The sequence below is a fragment of the Arachis ipaensis genome, chromosome B6, assembly GCF_059453495.1.
Source record: "Arachis ipaensis isolate K30076 ecotype BB chromosome B6, ASM5945349v1, whole genome shotgun sequence".
Classification (NCBI taxonomy): Eukaryota; Viridiplantae; Streptophyta; class Magnoliopsida; order Fabales; family Fabaceae; genus Arachis; species Arachis ipaensis.
In genome coordinates, this window is record NC_142441.1 from 100,605,646 (window position 1) to 100,620,536 (window position 14,891).

The following is a 14,891-nucleotide window of genomic DNA, read 5'->3' on the forward strand; positions in this document are numbered from 1 at the left end:
GCTGTGAGGGTTAGGGAAATTTTGAAAGTGAGATTTCGGACAGAGAAAGTGGGGGCAACAAGGGGTATGTTGGGTTCAGGGGCACCGTTCTGGGGAGCTTGGCTTGCGCGACACGTGGCTGTAAAGCCACAAATCAGACCGTGCGTGTGGTCCCTGCAAATTGGACCGTCCGATCTCCTTTCTCCCTGTCGCACCGTCCGATTTTTCTCTACCTGACACCACCTGGTAAAGCATACACGCACCCCATATCTGTGGCCTACTCCATAAAGGGCTCCATATGAAAATTAAAAAGCGACAAAAATACAAATCGTAATTCACTATCATAATTCACTCACAAATCTAAAATTGTCTTTCAATATATAAATTGTGGCAAGATAATGGAATTTTAAAGTTGCATATAAAATTCACTAGTACAAAAAACAAAGACTCAATATCTTATCATAATTTATGCACAACTAACCAAAAACACAACATATCGAATTTTAGGAGTGAACGCAGATCGGATCGAATTGGATATGGCCAAAATCTCAATATGATCTGCATTAAAATCATCGGATCGGATTGGATCCAATATCCGCAGTTTTTAAACTTGGATCCGATCTTATCCGATCCGCATATATCCGCAAAACACAAACATATTTTTAAAAGCTTATTTTTATTAAAAAAATATTAATAAAATTTCTTTTTTCTATTCTTTTAAATATGTTTACTCTTAAAATAATATTAAACATACTTTTCTTAAATAATAAAATTAAAATAATACAATATATATGATAATTATTAGTTGAAATAAAACATAAGAAAATATTTAATTATTTATTTATTTATTTTTGTGGTTCCGCGGGTACCTACATAAAATCCGCAATCCGATCCTATAAGTGTGCGGATCAGATTGGATCGGATCTGATCCGATCCGATAACCTTAGCTTGCGGATCGGATCCATATCCGTAATTTTCATATCGAATTCGGATAAATACCGTGGATATGCGGATCAGATCTAATCCATAAACATCCTTATCAAATTTCATTGAGTAAAAAGTAAGAGAAACATAAAAAAATATATATTACTAATAAGATTCATACAAAAAGAAAATTTATTTTATAAATTATAATAACAAAATATTAAATAATAACATAAAATTTAAATTGGTAACATAAAAATTGTCCTGATAAAAAAATGCATTTCATACATATGAAAATTATGATCCAAATGCTACATTTTTAAATTGAATTAATCGAAAAAAAAAATATTATAATTACTTGCAAATTAGTATTTGAAAGGTATCGTTCTTTCAAATTAGTGAGACACAAACTTTTTACGACCTTGTTCTTTTCTACAAACCATAAATATTTTCCTAATCATAATGCTTTTAGGATTTTAATTTGAAAAGGATCCTATAAAATTCTTATAATGATAATATCCTAGTATCATAGTAATATCTTTGTATCATAATGGTACTAATCTAAACTAAAAATAATAACTAGATGGGAGATTATCTTCTTTCGGTAGATAGATTGGAGATAATTTTGCTGCCAAGTTGGCGATGCTAGTTATCTCATAAAAAAATGTTAAGAGGCCATTAAAATTTTTTTGCTTGCCCACAGTATTTAGTTCGACAATGCATTAATTTGTCGTAAATTTAAATTCTATTTAAGAGTTAATTTGTTGTGGATTTTGTTGGTTAATAAATTGCTGCATATAAAAAGCAGTATTCAAATTCTGACACTTATTTAAACAGACGAGTGAGCTGACCATTCGACCAACATAAACTAGTTAAAAATTTATTATTATTGACCATCACTTATCCATTAACTCAATTTTTTATTTTAATAATTTAAATAACATACTTTATCACATACTTTTAAATATTAATAGTTAAGTTAACTAATGACTAAAAATAAAAAAAATTAAATAGCCCTCTACCATTTTTCTTTCATAAATTAACAATCTGACTATATGACATTTGTTCGTTAGCCCCCTCCAGTCATAAAAAATTGTGTTTATTGTTAGTCCTCAAAATATTAAAATAATAAAAATTACATATACTCTTACTCGCCTAAAATCTAACAAATTTAAAATATTAAAATTTAATTCTCAAAATAAAAAATTAGATTGATTCTGATAAATAAAAATAGATCCTTAAAATAAAATAAATAAATTATTAAATATGAATCAAACCCTCCATTATGTTAGTCACCAAAAAACCCTCCATTATGTTCTAAATTTATGAATTCTAAATCACAAATTCTAAATTTTAAATATTAAAATCTAACATTTAAATCTTAAACTCTAAATTCTAAAGACTAAATCATATATAATTAGAGAATAACTTTTGTGGAGTTAAATTTGAGAGATATCTTTATATTTTGGTTAATTTAATTTAATAAATAATTTACAAAAAAAAATCAGGTATTAGTGTTGAAATTTTGGTAAGGAAGAAAAATTAGGAATAGGAGTTAAAGAATTAGTAAGGGAGAAAAAAAAGAAATTAAAGGTTTTAAATCAATGTGTTACATTTACATCTAATGGGACTAAAAGAATTAGGAAAACAAACAAATGGTGGCTGGAGTAACTAATAAAAGTGGTCTATTAGAATGGAGTAAGTAATAAAACTAAGGAAAAACTACCAAAAGTATTCATAAAGTTTTCGAACGCTGACAAAAGTACCCATAAATTAAGAAAATTAACGTTGTACCCATGAAAGATGGGTTCCGTATGACAAAAGTATCTAAATCTTAATTTTTTGTTGATTTTTTAATAAAATTCCTAAACTATCCTATACTCAACCTCAATTCACTTTTTCAATCTTTCATAACTTAATTTGCACCAACTCTTGTTATGGAGTCCAAAACTACTCCTACAACAAACCAAACCGAAATCAATGGTAGTGATGGTGATGGTAGAGAATCCGACCTCAACCGATTCATTCATAAGTTTATAATCCATACCCAAACCAAATTAATAAAACACCAAAAAATACTCAAAACATAAAAATTTTCAAATCCATTCATCCAATTTCAATTCACTTTAGCAAAACTAGAAATAGAAAAAGACATCAACCATAAAAAATCAACAAATTCATTCATCCAATTTGAAATTTATTTCAGCAAAAATCAGAAGTAGAAGTAGCCATCAACTGGATCTTCTGTAAATCAATCTCAGCCTTCATAAAATATAAAAGCATATTTAAAAAAAAAATAGAACAGTATCATTTTAGTAGTAACTAAATCAATTTCTGAAAAGAAGAAAAATAAAATAAAAATATTTTAAAAAAAAGAAATACCTTTTTTTTCGCTGGCCGACTGTAACATCGTCAATGGGAGAACCTCCATCCACAATGCTGCCTCCCTTTCTTCTCTGATTTCTCTTTACCGAACCCGATTTCTACATGCAAGAGTACCACGACCCCTCTCTCTTCTCAGGTGTGCGACGACGGTGTTCTCCTCGGCTGGGTCAGACGCGCCACGACGACGTTCTCCTCGGCTGCAACAGGCGCGCCACGGCAGCATTCTCCTCAGATTGGGTCACAGGTGTGCGATGAAGGTGTTGTAGTCACCTTAATAGTGAGAGGGAGGAGCAGTGAGAGGGGAAGAGATTGGCGGTAATGGAGTAAGTGGGTGGCGGACGACAATGAGGAGGTAGGAGGAGAGTTTCTGTGACTCTGCGAGGGTTTTTGAGGGATAAGTGAGGAGAGAGGAAGAAGAGAAGAGAGGGAGTGACGATAGAATGGGGTTAAGGTGGGGTAGTTTAGGAATTTTATTACAAAATCAACAAAAAATTAGGATTTGGATACTTTTGTCATATGGAACCCATCTTTCATGGGTACAGCGTTAATTTCCTTAGTTTATGAGTACTTTTGTCAGCGATTGTAAACTTCGTGGGTACTTTTGGTAGTTTTTCCTAAAACTAAAGTGATCTACTAGATGTATTATTCATTTTTCTTTCCAGCTCCAATATCTTGATGACAGAAGTTTTATCCAAAAACTTAATTAAAGGATATAATTAATATATGCCTTTAATGTTACTATTAATAAATTTTTTTAATTTTTTTTAGTAAATCTATAACAGATTTATCATATATTTTCTGTTGAAAAATTACTTTAATTAATTTGTATGCAATGAATACGAGTCTAAACGCCTACCAGATGTGAGGATATGGATGAAACAGTGCGCCATTTTGCTAAGACGGTCTGGCACCACCTTCCACAGCAAGACCATGTCAAAGAGTTCTTCAGTCTCGGCCTCAATGAATGGTTATGTAATAATCTTGCTGGAAAACTGGACTGGCCATGTCTGTTTGGAGTGGCGATATCATCTCTTTGGTATTGTGAAATAAACTCATTTTTGGAGGAAAAAACTCACTCACCCAAGTGCAGTGGTGACTTCCATTAGAACCCATAGTGCTGAAATAGCGAATGTGATGAACAAAATGAAGCCACCTGGGAAACAGAACCTAGAGCGGGAGTCTTTAATTTCCTGGGTTCCCCCTTCTTGGAAGATTCATGAAGAACTTTTCCTGCAATCTTGGAAGCCGCACCATAATGCAAGCTGACCTCTGGGGCATCGTCAAAGGCTTCCATATAGCTACGGCTAGTGGTTATCAAAAGCTTATTATTTTGACGGACTCGTCCATGGCAATTCAGTTCATAAAGGAGGGAGTCCCTTCCTCACACCCTTGCAAAACTCTCCTGGAAGATATCAGAATCCTCTCGAGTCGCCTATAGCATATAGAATGGGTGCACACACTTCGGGAAGCCAACTTCGCAGCTAATACTCTAGCAAGGAAGGGCCAAGAGCTACCTCTCGGAACTCACATCTTTGACATGCCAAGTTGCCAACCGCTCATATCTGCCCTACACTTGCAGAGGGTTGTCTAGGAACTCCCAGATAAAGGGGCACTAGTTAGCCCTGACTATTTTTCTTTTTTGGTTGCTTGTCTTGCGCTTTCTTTCGGGTATTTGAAAAAAAAAAAAACAAAACAAAACAAAAAAAAACCCCTTTAACCCCCTCCCTCCTCCTCCTCTTGTATTTTAGAAAGTAAAATATAATTTTCTACCCTTAAATGGTTTCTCTCTCATATTTATTATTGGTTCCACCTATAAAATAAATAGTGAGAGGTCACACTTTACCCTCTAAAATGAAATTCAATCCAAATCTCCCTTTCCCTCTCCCTCCCACCAAAATATAAAGTATTATTTCCCAGGGCTTGAAGTTACATTTACAGATGTTACCACCAGTGCCCTGTAGGATTGATCTTCTGATATACAACTTTCGTGTCCACTATGGAATACGAGGCAATTTTCACCACCCAGAACCCGCCGGGGGTGGGGGAATGGGGTTTGACCAAAAGAACAAAAAAAATGGGAAGAATGTTTTGACGTCCACTTTATTCTAATTTCGTATGTGCTTTGTTTCTTCCACTTCTAAGAGAAACCTATCATAAAAATAAAAAGCTAACACGGAATAAAATTCAAATAACCAAATACATCTATGAATCTTTTGTGGCCAGTCATTAATGACACAGAAAACAAGGATTATCATAAAACAATTGATATCAAAGAATCTTAAGAATGTCAGAAAAAAAAAATGGGGGCATTAACTGTCAGCAATAACATCCCGTTAACATGTCCACAACTCATGAGGTTTAGCCAATGCAAACTACCCATATCTAAACAATCTAAAATACGCGGATTGCACTCCCCATTGTACTCTTGAGGTACAAGCATCTCACCTGTTTCAACAAACAAAACATAAATGAAAAGACGGTTAACAAAAAATTAAAAAAATAAAATAAAGACATCACTTTTCAAAGACAGCATTCCTTTTCAAATCAAAACAAAGGTAGTTGAAAATGATTCTCTGCTTAACAACGAGACTAAGTTAGTGCCTATTCAACATCACGCTGCCAGCATTTGGCTACAAAGACATCACTTAAAAGATACGTGTAGTTGCCTAAGCTTTTTTATGAACACATCAACGGGCAGTAATAGAACAATTTCAAATATATTCATGCTTGTTAATATAATAGAATATATTGACATCATGAAATAAACACATCTCACGCTGAGATTAATTAGCTTGCCTATATCTTATCTTGGAGAGAACAAACAGTTTCAAATAAGACCCAAAATTTTGTATACTTAAACCAAAAGCCCAAAAGACTCTCAAACTTAATGCTCCAATATTGAGAACCTTAATACTGATACTCATATAAGGCCTCGAACAGTCAAACTTACATTTTGCCAGTTTTTCTTCAATAATGAAACAAGGAAATTGACACTGAGTTGTACATTCTGGAATATCTGTTTCTCCTCCATTGAGCAATTTCCAACAGCAACACCCATGCAAAGAACTTTCTTAAGTTGAAACTTCACCATTGCTTTTGTTTCATTAACTTTTGACTCTAAGGATTCCTGATGTGTCACTAATGTTGGAAACTTACCTGCATTGGTGGGTTCATATAGTCAACTGATCATATACAGAGCAACATATTATAATCCGAAACCGCAAAAATGAAATTTCAATCCATTGTAGCCTTGTTAAGAATAAAAAAGGTAGGGAAAATGTGAAAGGCTGCTTGAGGAACAATCAATGAGCTTGCAGAGTCCCTTCAAAAGGCCTCTCTCAAAGGATCCCAAAGTTAATTGGGTTCCAATTGCTGTCCGCCCCCTAACTAAACCACATATGAAATTGATTATTTTCATAGGGCTACTCAAAGAGGCATAGGTTACATTACTTGGTTAAGAACTTCACTATAAGAGAATTATGTTGCTGAAAACTTTTTCCATCGGCAGAAAATAGTAGGTCTTCCTAAACCCCAAAGCAGATAATAGAAAAGCAGGCAATGAAGTGAATAGTCCTATACTAAGCAACAAATTAAAATATGAAACTGCAAGAATTTTCAATCCAATGTACACTTGAATAAAAAAGTTAGACAAAATGTGAAAGGCTCCTTGAGTGATAATCAATATGAGACTAGAGAGTCCCTTCAAGAGGCCTCTCTCAAAGGACCCCAAAAGCTAATTTGGTTCCGATTGATGTCCGCCCCCTAACTAAGCCACATATGAAACTGATTATTTTCATAAGGCTACTCAAAGAGGCATACATTCCGTGAAAGTCAAAAGAGAATCTACAGTGTTGAAAACTTTTTTATCAGCTTCCTAGCTCTGATTTCCGCATAATCAAGATGTTATTCCCAAATCACACAGAAGATAATAGAAAAGCCGGCAATGATGCATGATGCAAATAGTTATATATCATAATCCGAAAATGAAAGAATAATTTTCAATCTACTGAGCCTTGTAGGTAGAAGAAAATGTGAACGACTGCTTGAGGGACAATAAATATTAGATTGAAGAGTCCCTTCAAAAGGTCTTTCTCAAAGGATACCAAAAGTTAATTTGGTTCCTGTTGATGTTTGCCCCCTAACTAAGCCGCATATGGAATTTGTAATTTTCATAGAGCTACTCAAAGAGGCATAGATTACAAGACCTTGTCATGAACGTAACTACAGGATAATCTATGGTGTTAAAAACGTTTTCGTTGTCTTCCTAACTCTGATTCCCAGATAATCAAGATGTTCTTCCTAAATCACACAGAAGATAATAGAAAAGCTGGCAATGATGGCATGATGCAAATTAGTTATATACTAAGCAACATATTGTAACCAATGATGGCTGCGTGAGGGACAATCAATACGAGACTTGAGTCCTTTCAGCAGGCCTCTCTCAAAAGATCCCAAAAGTTAATTTGGTTCCAATTGATGTCCACCTCCCAACCACATATGAAATGGTATATTATTGTGCTACTCAAAGAGGCAAGAAGTAAATGACTCAGTTAAGGACCTCTATGAAAGAGAATCTATGGTGTTGAAAACATTTTCATCAGCTTCTTAGCTATGATTTACACACAATCAAGATGTTCTTTCAAAACCTCAAAATAGATAATAGAAAATCAGGCAATGGTTCAAAAGAATAACAAATTTTACATGCCCACTGAAACAAGGTTTCATAGAGAGAAACAATCAATAGAACGAATATCATAACAAGTGAAGTTACTTGCCTGCCTTGTTCAAACCAGGGCCTAAGAGGCGAGGAATTTGCTTGATGACAGCTTCAGAAGCTAGAAAAGCATGATACTTCTTAGCAAGCTTCTTCACAAGTTTCTTGTTCTTATTAAGCTTTTTCAGTGCCTCGACATCCATCCAATCCAGCCCAATTTTTTCAGCCTATGTTACAACACAAATGCATCAAAACCAATCAAAATCACAATAACTAACCTATAACACTATCTTTACCTAACGATGAGTAACAATCGACAACACAGCACACGAAACGATTATTATGACAAAGATTTAACCTCTTCGACGTGCTGAGCGTCACCAAGCATGCAGATCTTCATCTTGGGGCGAGGAATATGAGGAAGCTTAACGGAACCGCTGAAACGCTTGTCTTTCTGGGGGTCATAGTTCTTCAAACCAATCTGAAGTTCAACTGTCTCAGTGAATTTGCGCTTCTTCTCGTTCGCATTCGCAACGAGCTGAGATATGGCCTCTCTCAGTGCATCACTCTGTAGCTTACTGAAATGTAATAATTACACACATTAAATTAAACACTGATTAATAGTCACTAAGCAATGAAATAAGAATATCGATTGGATTGGAATAGTACCTCATTGTAAGGAGCAGAGGTTTGGTGTTTGAGGTGCCGCCACAAAAGATTATTCTGCAAATAGAACAAGCTGCTATTATAACGAAAATGCGGATAATGTGTAATGTGTTGTAGCTAACGCATTGAGAGAGAGCGCGAGTTACCGTGGCCGCCACAAACCCTAGTCAGCAGCTCAGTAACTAAGTCACAAATATACATATATATATTTTTCCTATAATATATATATGCATCATAGCTACTTTGTTTGAGACGCTGGATAATTTTTTTTGGTAGTATTAATTGATCAAACATCAAAGGGTCCAAAATCTTTAAATGCTAGATTACATATGTATGTTGGAGTCTCTCCCACCAAATAGTATTTAGTATAGTAAATTCCTATAATGTAATTATCCGTCTTGGTCTTCGAAATTTAAAATTATGTATAGTGGGCTTTTAGATTTAGGTTCGGACACTAATGTAGTCTTTTGACTTTTTTCGGCAATGACTGGACAAACAGAGTGCTGAAGTGGCACCCTCCCTACCACGTTAGTCGCTGCAACGGTTAGCTGACGTAGCAAGAGTTGTATTTATATCCAATTTGATTCCTAAAACCCTAATTTTCTCTCATTATTTATCTAACTTAGGTCCTTCTTCATCAACCTCCATTTTCCTTCTTCTTGTCTTCTTAGTCCTCTTTATCTTCTTCTTTTTGTTGTTCTTCTCCTTGTTAAAGCTTAGTCACCCATTGCTATTAGTTGAGGCACTATGATGGATGGTGGAAGCACCACAGCTGGAAGCTCTCTTCGCTCCTTTGAACAATAACTAGACCAGGTCGCAAAGTCAGAACAGAAGTGCGAGGGTGCCAGAATGGTGTGAGTGTGGCTGCTGTCCAGCTCTGCGATGGTCTGCAAAACCGGCCTCCTAGTTGTCAAGTAAGGAACTATAGGTGGACCTCTTGCTACCATTCTTTCCATGTCACTTCGATTGGTAACTACCAATGTTTACAGAATGGCAGCAACGGCCATCGGAGTGTACTGTGCGAGTAGATATGCTGCTGACATGGTGAAGTGGCAAGAGGAAGACTTGACTAAAAGGTTGGCCACTGGGTTGCTTCATGTTGTTGAACCACAAATCCATGTGGCTCTTATACCTCCTCAATCTTCTTCTCAACCCTAAGTTCTTAGTTATTAATTATAAGTGCTTATTGTTATCTTTGTTCAAATATTTTCTATTAGGGATAAGTATTGTTTTGGTCCCTGACGTTGAGGGTCCAAATCGAAACCGTCCCCATTGTAATTTTGGATTTAAAATCATCTTTAACGTTTTTTTTTGTATTAAAATCGTCCTTTTAATTTTTTTGGACAAAAATACCCTCACCACTACCAACACAATTACCTCCTCCACCACCACTACCACTAACACCAACACCAACACCACCACCACCTCCAGCACCACCAATACCAACACCAACACCAACACCAACACCAACACCACCACTACCACCACCACCACCACAACCACCACCACCACCAACACCAACACAAACACCACCACCAACACAAACACCACCACCAAGAACACCAAACAACAGCAACAACACCAAACCAAGAAGCAGAAACAGAAAATAAGAAAGCAGAAACAAGAAAGCAAAAAATAGAAAGCAAGAAAGCAGAAGTAAGAAAATAGGCGACAAGGTTACGAGGCGGAGGCGGCGAGGCGGCGAGGCTGAGGCGACGAGGCAGAGGCGGCGAGGTTGCGAGGCGGCCGCCGTCCCCCTCCCCATCCCCCTCCCCCTCTCCCCTTCTCCCCACCGCCATCCCGCGTCCTTTCTCCTTCCCCCCACCCCCGAACCCGCGTCCCCTTCCTCTTCTTCTCTGGCTTCTTCCACTTTCCCTCCCCCATCTCCTCCATCACCACCACAAAGTCACCGTCGCTGTCCCCCCTCCCCCCTTTCCCCTTCCCCCTCCCTCTCCCCCTCTCCCCTTCCCCCTACCCCACCCCACGTCCTTTCCCCTTCCTCCCACCCCGAACCCGCATCCCCTTCCTCTTCTTCTCTGGCTTCTTCCACTTCTCCTCCCCTCTCCTCCATCACCACCACCACAGAGCCGCCATCGCCGTCCCCCCTCCCCCTTCCCCTTCCCCCCTTCCCCCTTTCCCTCCCCTCCCCCTTCGTATACCCTTTTCCTCCCCCCACCCAAACGCGTTTTCTTTTATTTTTTAAATTTTATAATTTTTTAATATAGTAGGGGTAGTTTAGGAATAAATTAAAAAATTTTATTAGAAATGACGATTTTAAAATAAAATGCAACATTAAGGACGATTTTAAGTCAAAAGTTATATCAGGGACGGTTTCGATTCTGACCCTCAACGTTAGGGACCAAAACAATACTTATCCCTTTCTATTAACAATATCCTTAAAGTGATTCTCATGTCCTTTTTTCATTTTCATCTTGGAATGTAACCAAATGCAAATGTGATTGAAAGATTCTATAGGAATGGAACTACATAAAGTTATACTTTTGTTTGTATATGTCTTTCTTGTTTCTAGATACTTTTTGCTTTTTGTTACTTGAGTTATGAATCTTTGCTTGGATATTTTCTATTAGGTAAAGGTTTATCGAGATGAAAAAGTGAGTTTGAACATTGAAAAAATCTGAATTATTTTATAGAAAAATTAGAAATAATCACACAACTCAAACAAGCAAAACTTATTAGGATATTGTTCTGAGGGTTACCTGAAACTGAAGGTCGATCTCGGATGAGATCTTCTGATGTGGCCGGAGCTGTTGCATCTGACTTGTTGGGTCTTGATGTGCTGCTAATCCTTGGTCACTGAAGGGTGGTGGTACCTGCAAGAGACTCTGATGCTTAAGTTAGCATGGGCTTTATGCAGGTTTTTTGTAGAATCAGAGTGTGAGTTATACCTGGGTACTCCAGTATATTTATAGTAGTGTAGAGTGACCTCCCTTAAGATAAGTTTGTTATTTTATCTTATTTTTTTGTGGATGAAATCACCTATCTTTTGGTCAGCCGCCTTCAGGTGCACTGCGACCTTCTGCTCTGGGTCGGTTGGGCCTCAATAGTAATTTGGCTGAGCTCTTTACGCAGAGGTCAGAGGCGGACCAACTTTAGAACATGTCGGTCGTTTTTATCTTCGTCCAACCCGGACCTTATAGCTCGGTTCAGAGTATGAACAATGCCCCTGCTTGAGCTTCGATCTTCTTCATGAGGTCATGCTTCTAGGCTTCGATCCCTTAGAGGAAGTCGTGTTCAAGCATTTGTTTGGGTGGGTTCAGAGCAGCTCCTCTTTGAACGAATCTTTAGCGTTGCTTTCTTAAATGCGAAGCGTTTTTAGCTTTTTTAATTTGCGGCGCATTTTTGGGATGCTATTAGCTTCTTTGGGAACGTGCGAGCGCCTTTAAAAACCTCATTAATAGGGTTTTCAATTTGTTTTTCCGTTTCTTTTCCCTTTTTAAACCTTCGTTTGAAATCAAAGAAGAGGTTTTGCTCTTAGTTTCAGTTCCTTCTCCCTTCTGTTTCATCCTTCAATCTTACCCCTGAGCTCGTTATTCTTCCTGAAGTTCACTCTTTGCATTTCTTTTGCCCAGCGAAAGGAGCTACCTTTCCTTCTTCTTTAAGATCGTCCCTTTCTTGGACCTTTGGAGCTTCCATTACCTTGGATGAAGTTTGTTCATGGCTTGCAGTATTGCTCGTTTAGCTTCTTCCGCAGGTTGGTGCTCTTACTTCGCTCCTTTTTATATTATGCTTTTTGATTGTCGTGCTTCTCTGCACTTTACTGTTGCATGCTTTTCTTGTACAAAGCTTTTGCTATTTGAGGGCTTTTTGGTGATTATGCTTCTTTGAAGTTGCAACCTTTTGGTCTTCGTTGCTTGGTTTGGGGAAATATAGGTGCTTTAGGTGGACCTTCTTCCTTTTTGGTGATGGGGCCAGGATTTTGATCTTCCTATGTGTCTCTTCTGCATCTGTGCTGCCTCCAAAGGGTGCCCCTGAGTTTTTCTTTTTTTTTTTTGGTGTTTGTTTTCTTTGTTTTACATGAATCCTGGGGTACCCTTTTGCTGCCGTACTTGTTACTTATTAGTTGTTCCTTCATTTTCTGTAGCTGTCCGAGTTGTTTTGGTAGTGACTCCTTTTGTTTTTCTTGTTGTAGGTGTAGTTGCTTTATGTCTTCTCGTAAGAACATTGTCAAGATGTCCACCAAGGTCCCTGCTGGTATGGCCGATTGGTTAGACTCTATAGTGTTGATGTATGTTACTGTTGCCGACCCCGAGTAATGTGAGAAACTTAGGAGGTTTCATAGGATTTGTAGTAATAGGGAGGATGAGAAGAATTATGAATTGGTGTCGCCTGACCCTGAGGAGAGGGTTAGCTTCCCTCCATTAGGTCGGGAAGAGTGTCCCTTTTACTTTTTTTTCCTTGCTAAATATTACTATTTCTTTTACTGCCTTTGAGACCGAACTCTTGTGGAACTGTAATGTGTCCCCTTCTCAGCTTCATCCGAACTCTTGGGCCTTTATAAAGATCTTTTAGTTACTGTGCCAAGAAATGGGTGTCCGACCTATCATTCATCTTTTTCTTTATCTCTTTGTTTTGACAAAACCGGGGGTGGCTAAGAAAAAAGCTTCTTGGATTTCCTTTCGAGCTACTCAGGGGAAGAAAGTGTTTTCGATGTTTGATGAGTCCTTTTGGGATTTTAAGAACTACTACTTTAAGGTCCGAGCTGTTGAGGATGCTCGCCCTTTCTTTTTAGATGAAAATAATGAGCCGAACTTTCCTGTATGGTGGCAAAAAGAGCCTATAGTCCTTAAATATCCTTGGGAGAGTTTAGATGAGGTGGAATAAGCTTTTGTGAATGTTTTAGAGGAGCACTGGGGAGAGCCTCCTCATCTTGAAACAAAGAGATTTCTAGGAGATCCTTCCCTCCTCTATGCCGAGCTAGGTAGTGCCCGAGCTCTTCTTTTGTGAAAATTGTCCTTTTGTATTGACTTGGGATTTTGCCTTCATCTATTATTGTAACTGTTTTTCTAGCTTCCTTTTCAGAGATGGTGAAATCTTCAGATTCTATGAAGTCTTTTCGCAAGGCCAAGAAGGTCGTGGCTACCCAGAATTTGTCGCAGAAGACTTCGGGAGAGGGGTCCTCGGCACAGTTGCCTCCCAAACAATCGCGAGTTTAGTCTCAGGGCCCGAGAAAGATTATCCCGACTCCGCGTGTTCGGTCAGTTCTGTCCGACCCGTCCCAGACGACCTCTGGTGCTGTCTCTTCACTACTTCTGCTGGCCCCCATCCTAAAAAGTAGGGGTGTGCATGGGCCGGGTAAAACCGGGTTTGATGTGACCTAGACCCGACCCGAAATATATATCGGACCTATTTATTAGACCCGAACCCGACCCTAGACCCGATGAAACCTGTAAACTTTCGGGCCACGATTATACCGGGTAAAAATCGGGCAAAAACCGGGCCATTAACATTACATTACCTTGATACTTTTTTATAAGCTAGCATGTGAAAATATCCAAATTTCCAAGACTCAAACCATTATTTGACATGGTAAAATTCACTTAGAAAAATATAACAAGAAGTAACTCTTCTCTGAAATTAAAGTATAACCATAATCAATACTAATATTGTCTAATAACACCAAATATTTAAATCAATACAAATAACACAATATTATGCATTAGTCTAAAATCTTATGCATTTTAAACATAAAATATTAACTTATAGTCTTATAATAACTAATAACACAAAATATTAAGGTTTACAATACTTAAATTCCACATAAAAATAGCTATCATCCATCACTAATAACACAAAATATTAATTGTGTATGATGATCGGGCCACCGGGCCGAGTTCGGATGACCCGAGCTATATAGCCCGGACCCGACCCAAAATAATGACCGGGTCTATTTTTGAGACCCTTACTCGGCCCTAGATCCGGTGAAATCACACCAAATTAGCCCCTAAAGTGTTTGGGGCTGGGCCGGATCTTTGGGCCGGGCCGGTCCATGCACACCCCTACTAAAAAGCAAAAGACTACTGAAACTTACAACTTGGATGACAAAGAGTTTGATGGTGTGGATTTTGCTATGGAGCTCATTGCTCCTTATGGTCAAGTTTCAACTGATGATGTGTCTATCCCTCACCATCTTGATTTTATAACAAGCAATATTATTCGGATGGCCAATCTTGGTGCGGCCTTATCCCGAGTTGTCCAGGAGTCC

General features: G+C 37.7%; 1 protein-coding gene and 3 non-coding genes across 5 annotated transcripts; all 4 read right to left on the reverse strand.

Moving 5' to 3' along the window:
- Positions 1-5,468: 5,468 nt before the first annotated feature.
- Positions 5,469-8,910, reverse strand: LOC107604646 (large ribosomal subunit protein uL1). Of its 2 annotated transcripts, XM_088491291.1 has the most exons (6): positions 8,815-8,910; positions 8,672-8,725; positions 8,361-8,580; positions 8,064-8,229; positions 6,239-6,444; positions 5,469-5,733 (listed from the first exon to the last, which is right to left on the reverse strand). In XM_088491291.1, the coding sequence occupies exons 2-6, from the start codon at positions 8,674-8,676 to the stop codon at positions 5,680-5,682; spliced, it is 651 nt and encodes a 216-aa protein (XP_088347417.1). In that variant the 5' UTR covers positions 8,677-8,725; positions 8,815-8,910; the 3' UTR covers positions 5,469-5,679. The 2 variants fall into 2 exon arrangements, with proteins under 2 accessions (XP_088347417.1, XP_088347418.1); XM_088491292.1 differs by lacking the exon at positions 8,815-8,910 and having other exon boundaries at positions 8,672-8,808.
- LOC148561953 (small nucleolar RNA U19) lies at positions 6,564-6,686 on the reverse strand. Its single transcript, XR_015886321.1, has one exon. It is a non-coding gene; the product is annotated as a small nucleolar RNA U19 (small nucleolar RNA).
- LOC148561954 (small nucleolar RNA U19) lies at positions 6,940-7,065 on the reverse strand. Its single transcript, XR_015886318.1, has one exon. It is a non-coding gene; the product is annotated as a small nucleolar RNA U19 (small nucleolar RNA).
- LOC148561955 (small nucleolar RNA U19) lies at positions 7,316-7,441 on the reverse strand. The gene has a single exon (XR_015886316.1). It is a non-coding gene; the product is annotated as a small nucleolar RNA U19 (small nucleolar RNA).
- Positions 8,911-14,891: the final 5,981 nt, after the last annotated feature.

Excerpts from the sequence above, each read along its gene's own strand:
- LOC107604646 (XM_088491291.1), bottom strand. Across the intron at positions 6,445-8,063 it reads CCCTGGTTTGAACAAGGCAG|GTAAGTTTCCAACATTAGTG; the intron begins GCAAGTAACTTC and ends CCACCAATGCAG. Across the intron at positions 5,734-6,238 it reads TGAAGAAAAACTGGCAAAAT|GTGAGATGCTTGTACCTCAA; the intron begins GTAAGTTTGACT and ends TTGTTGAAACAG.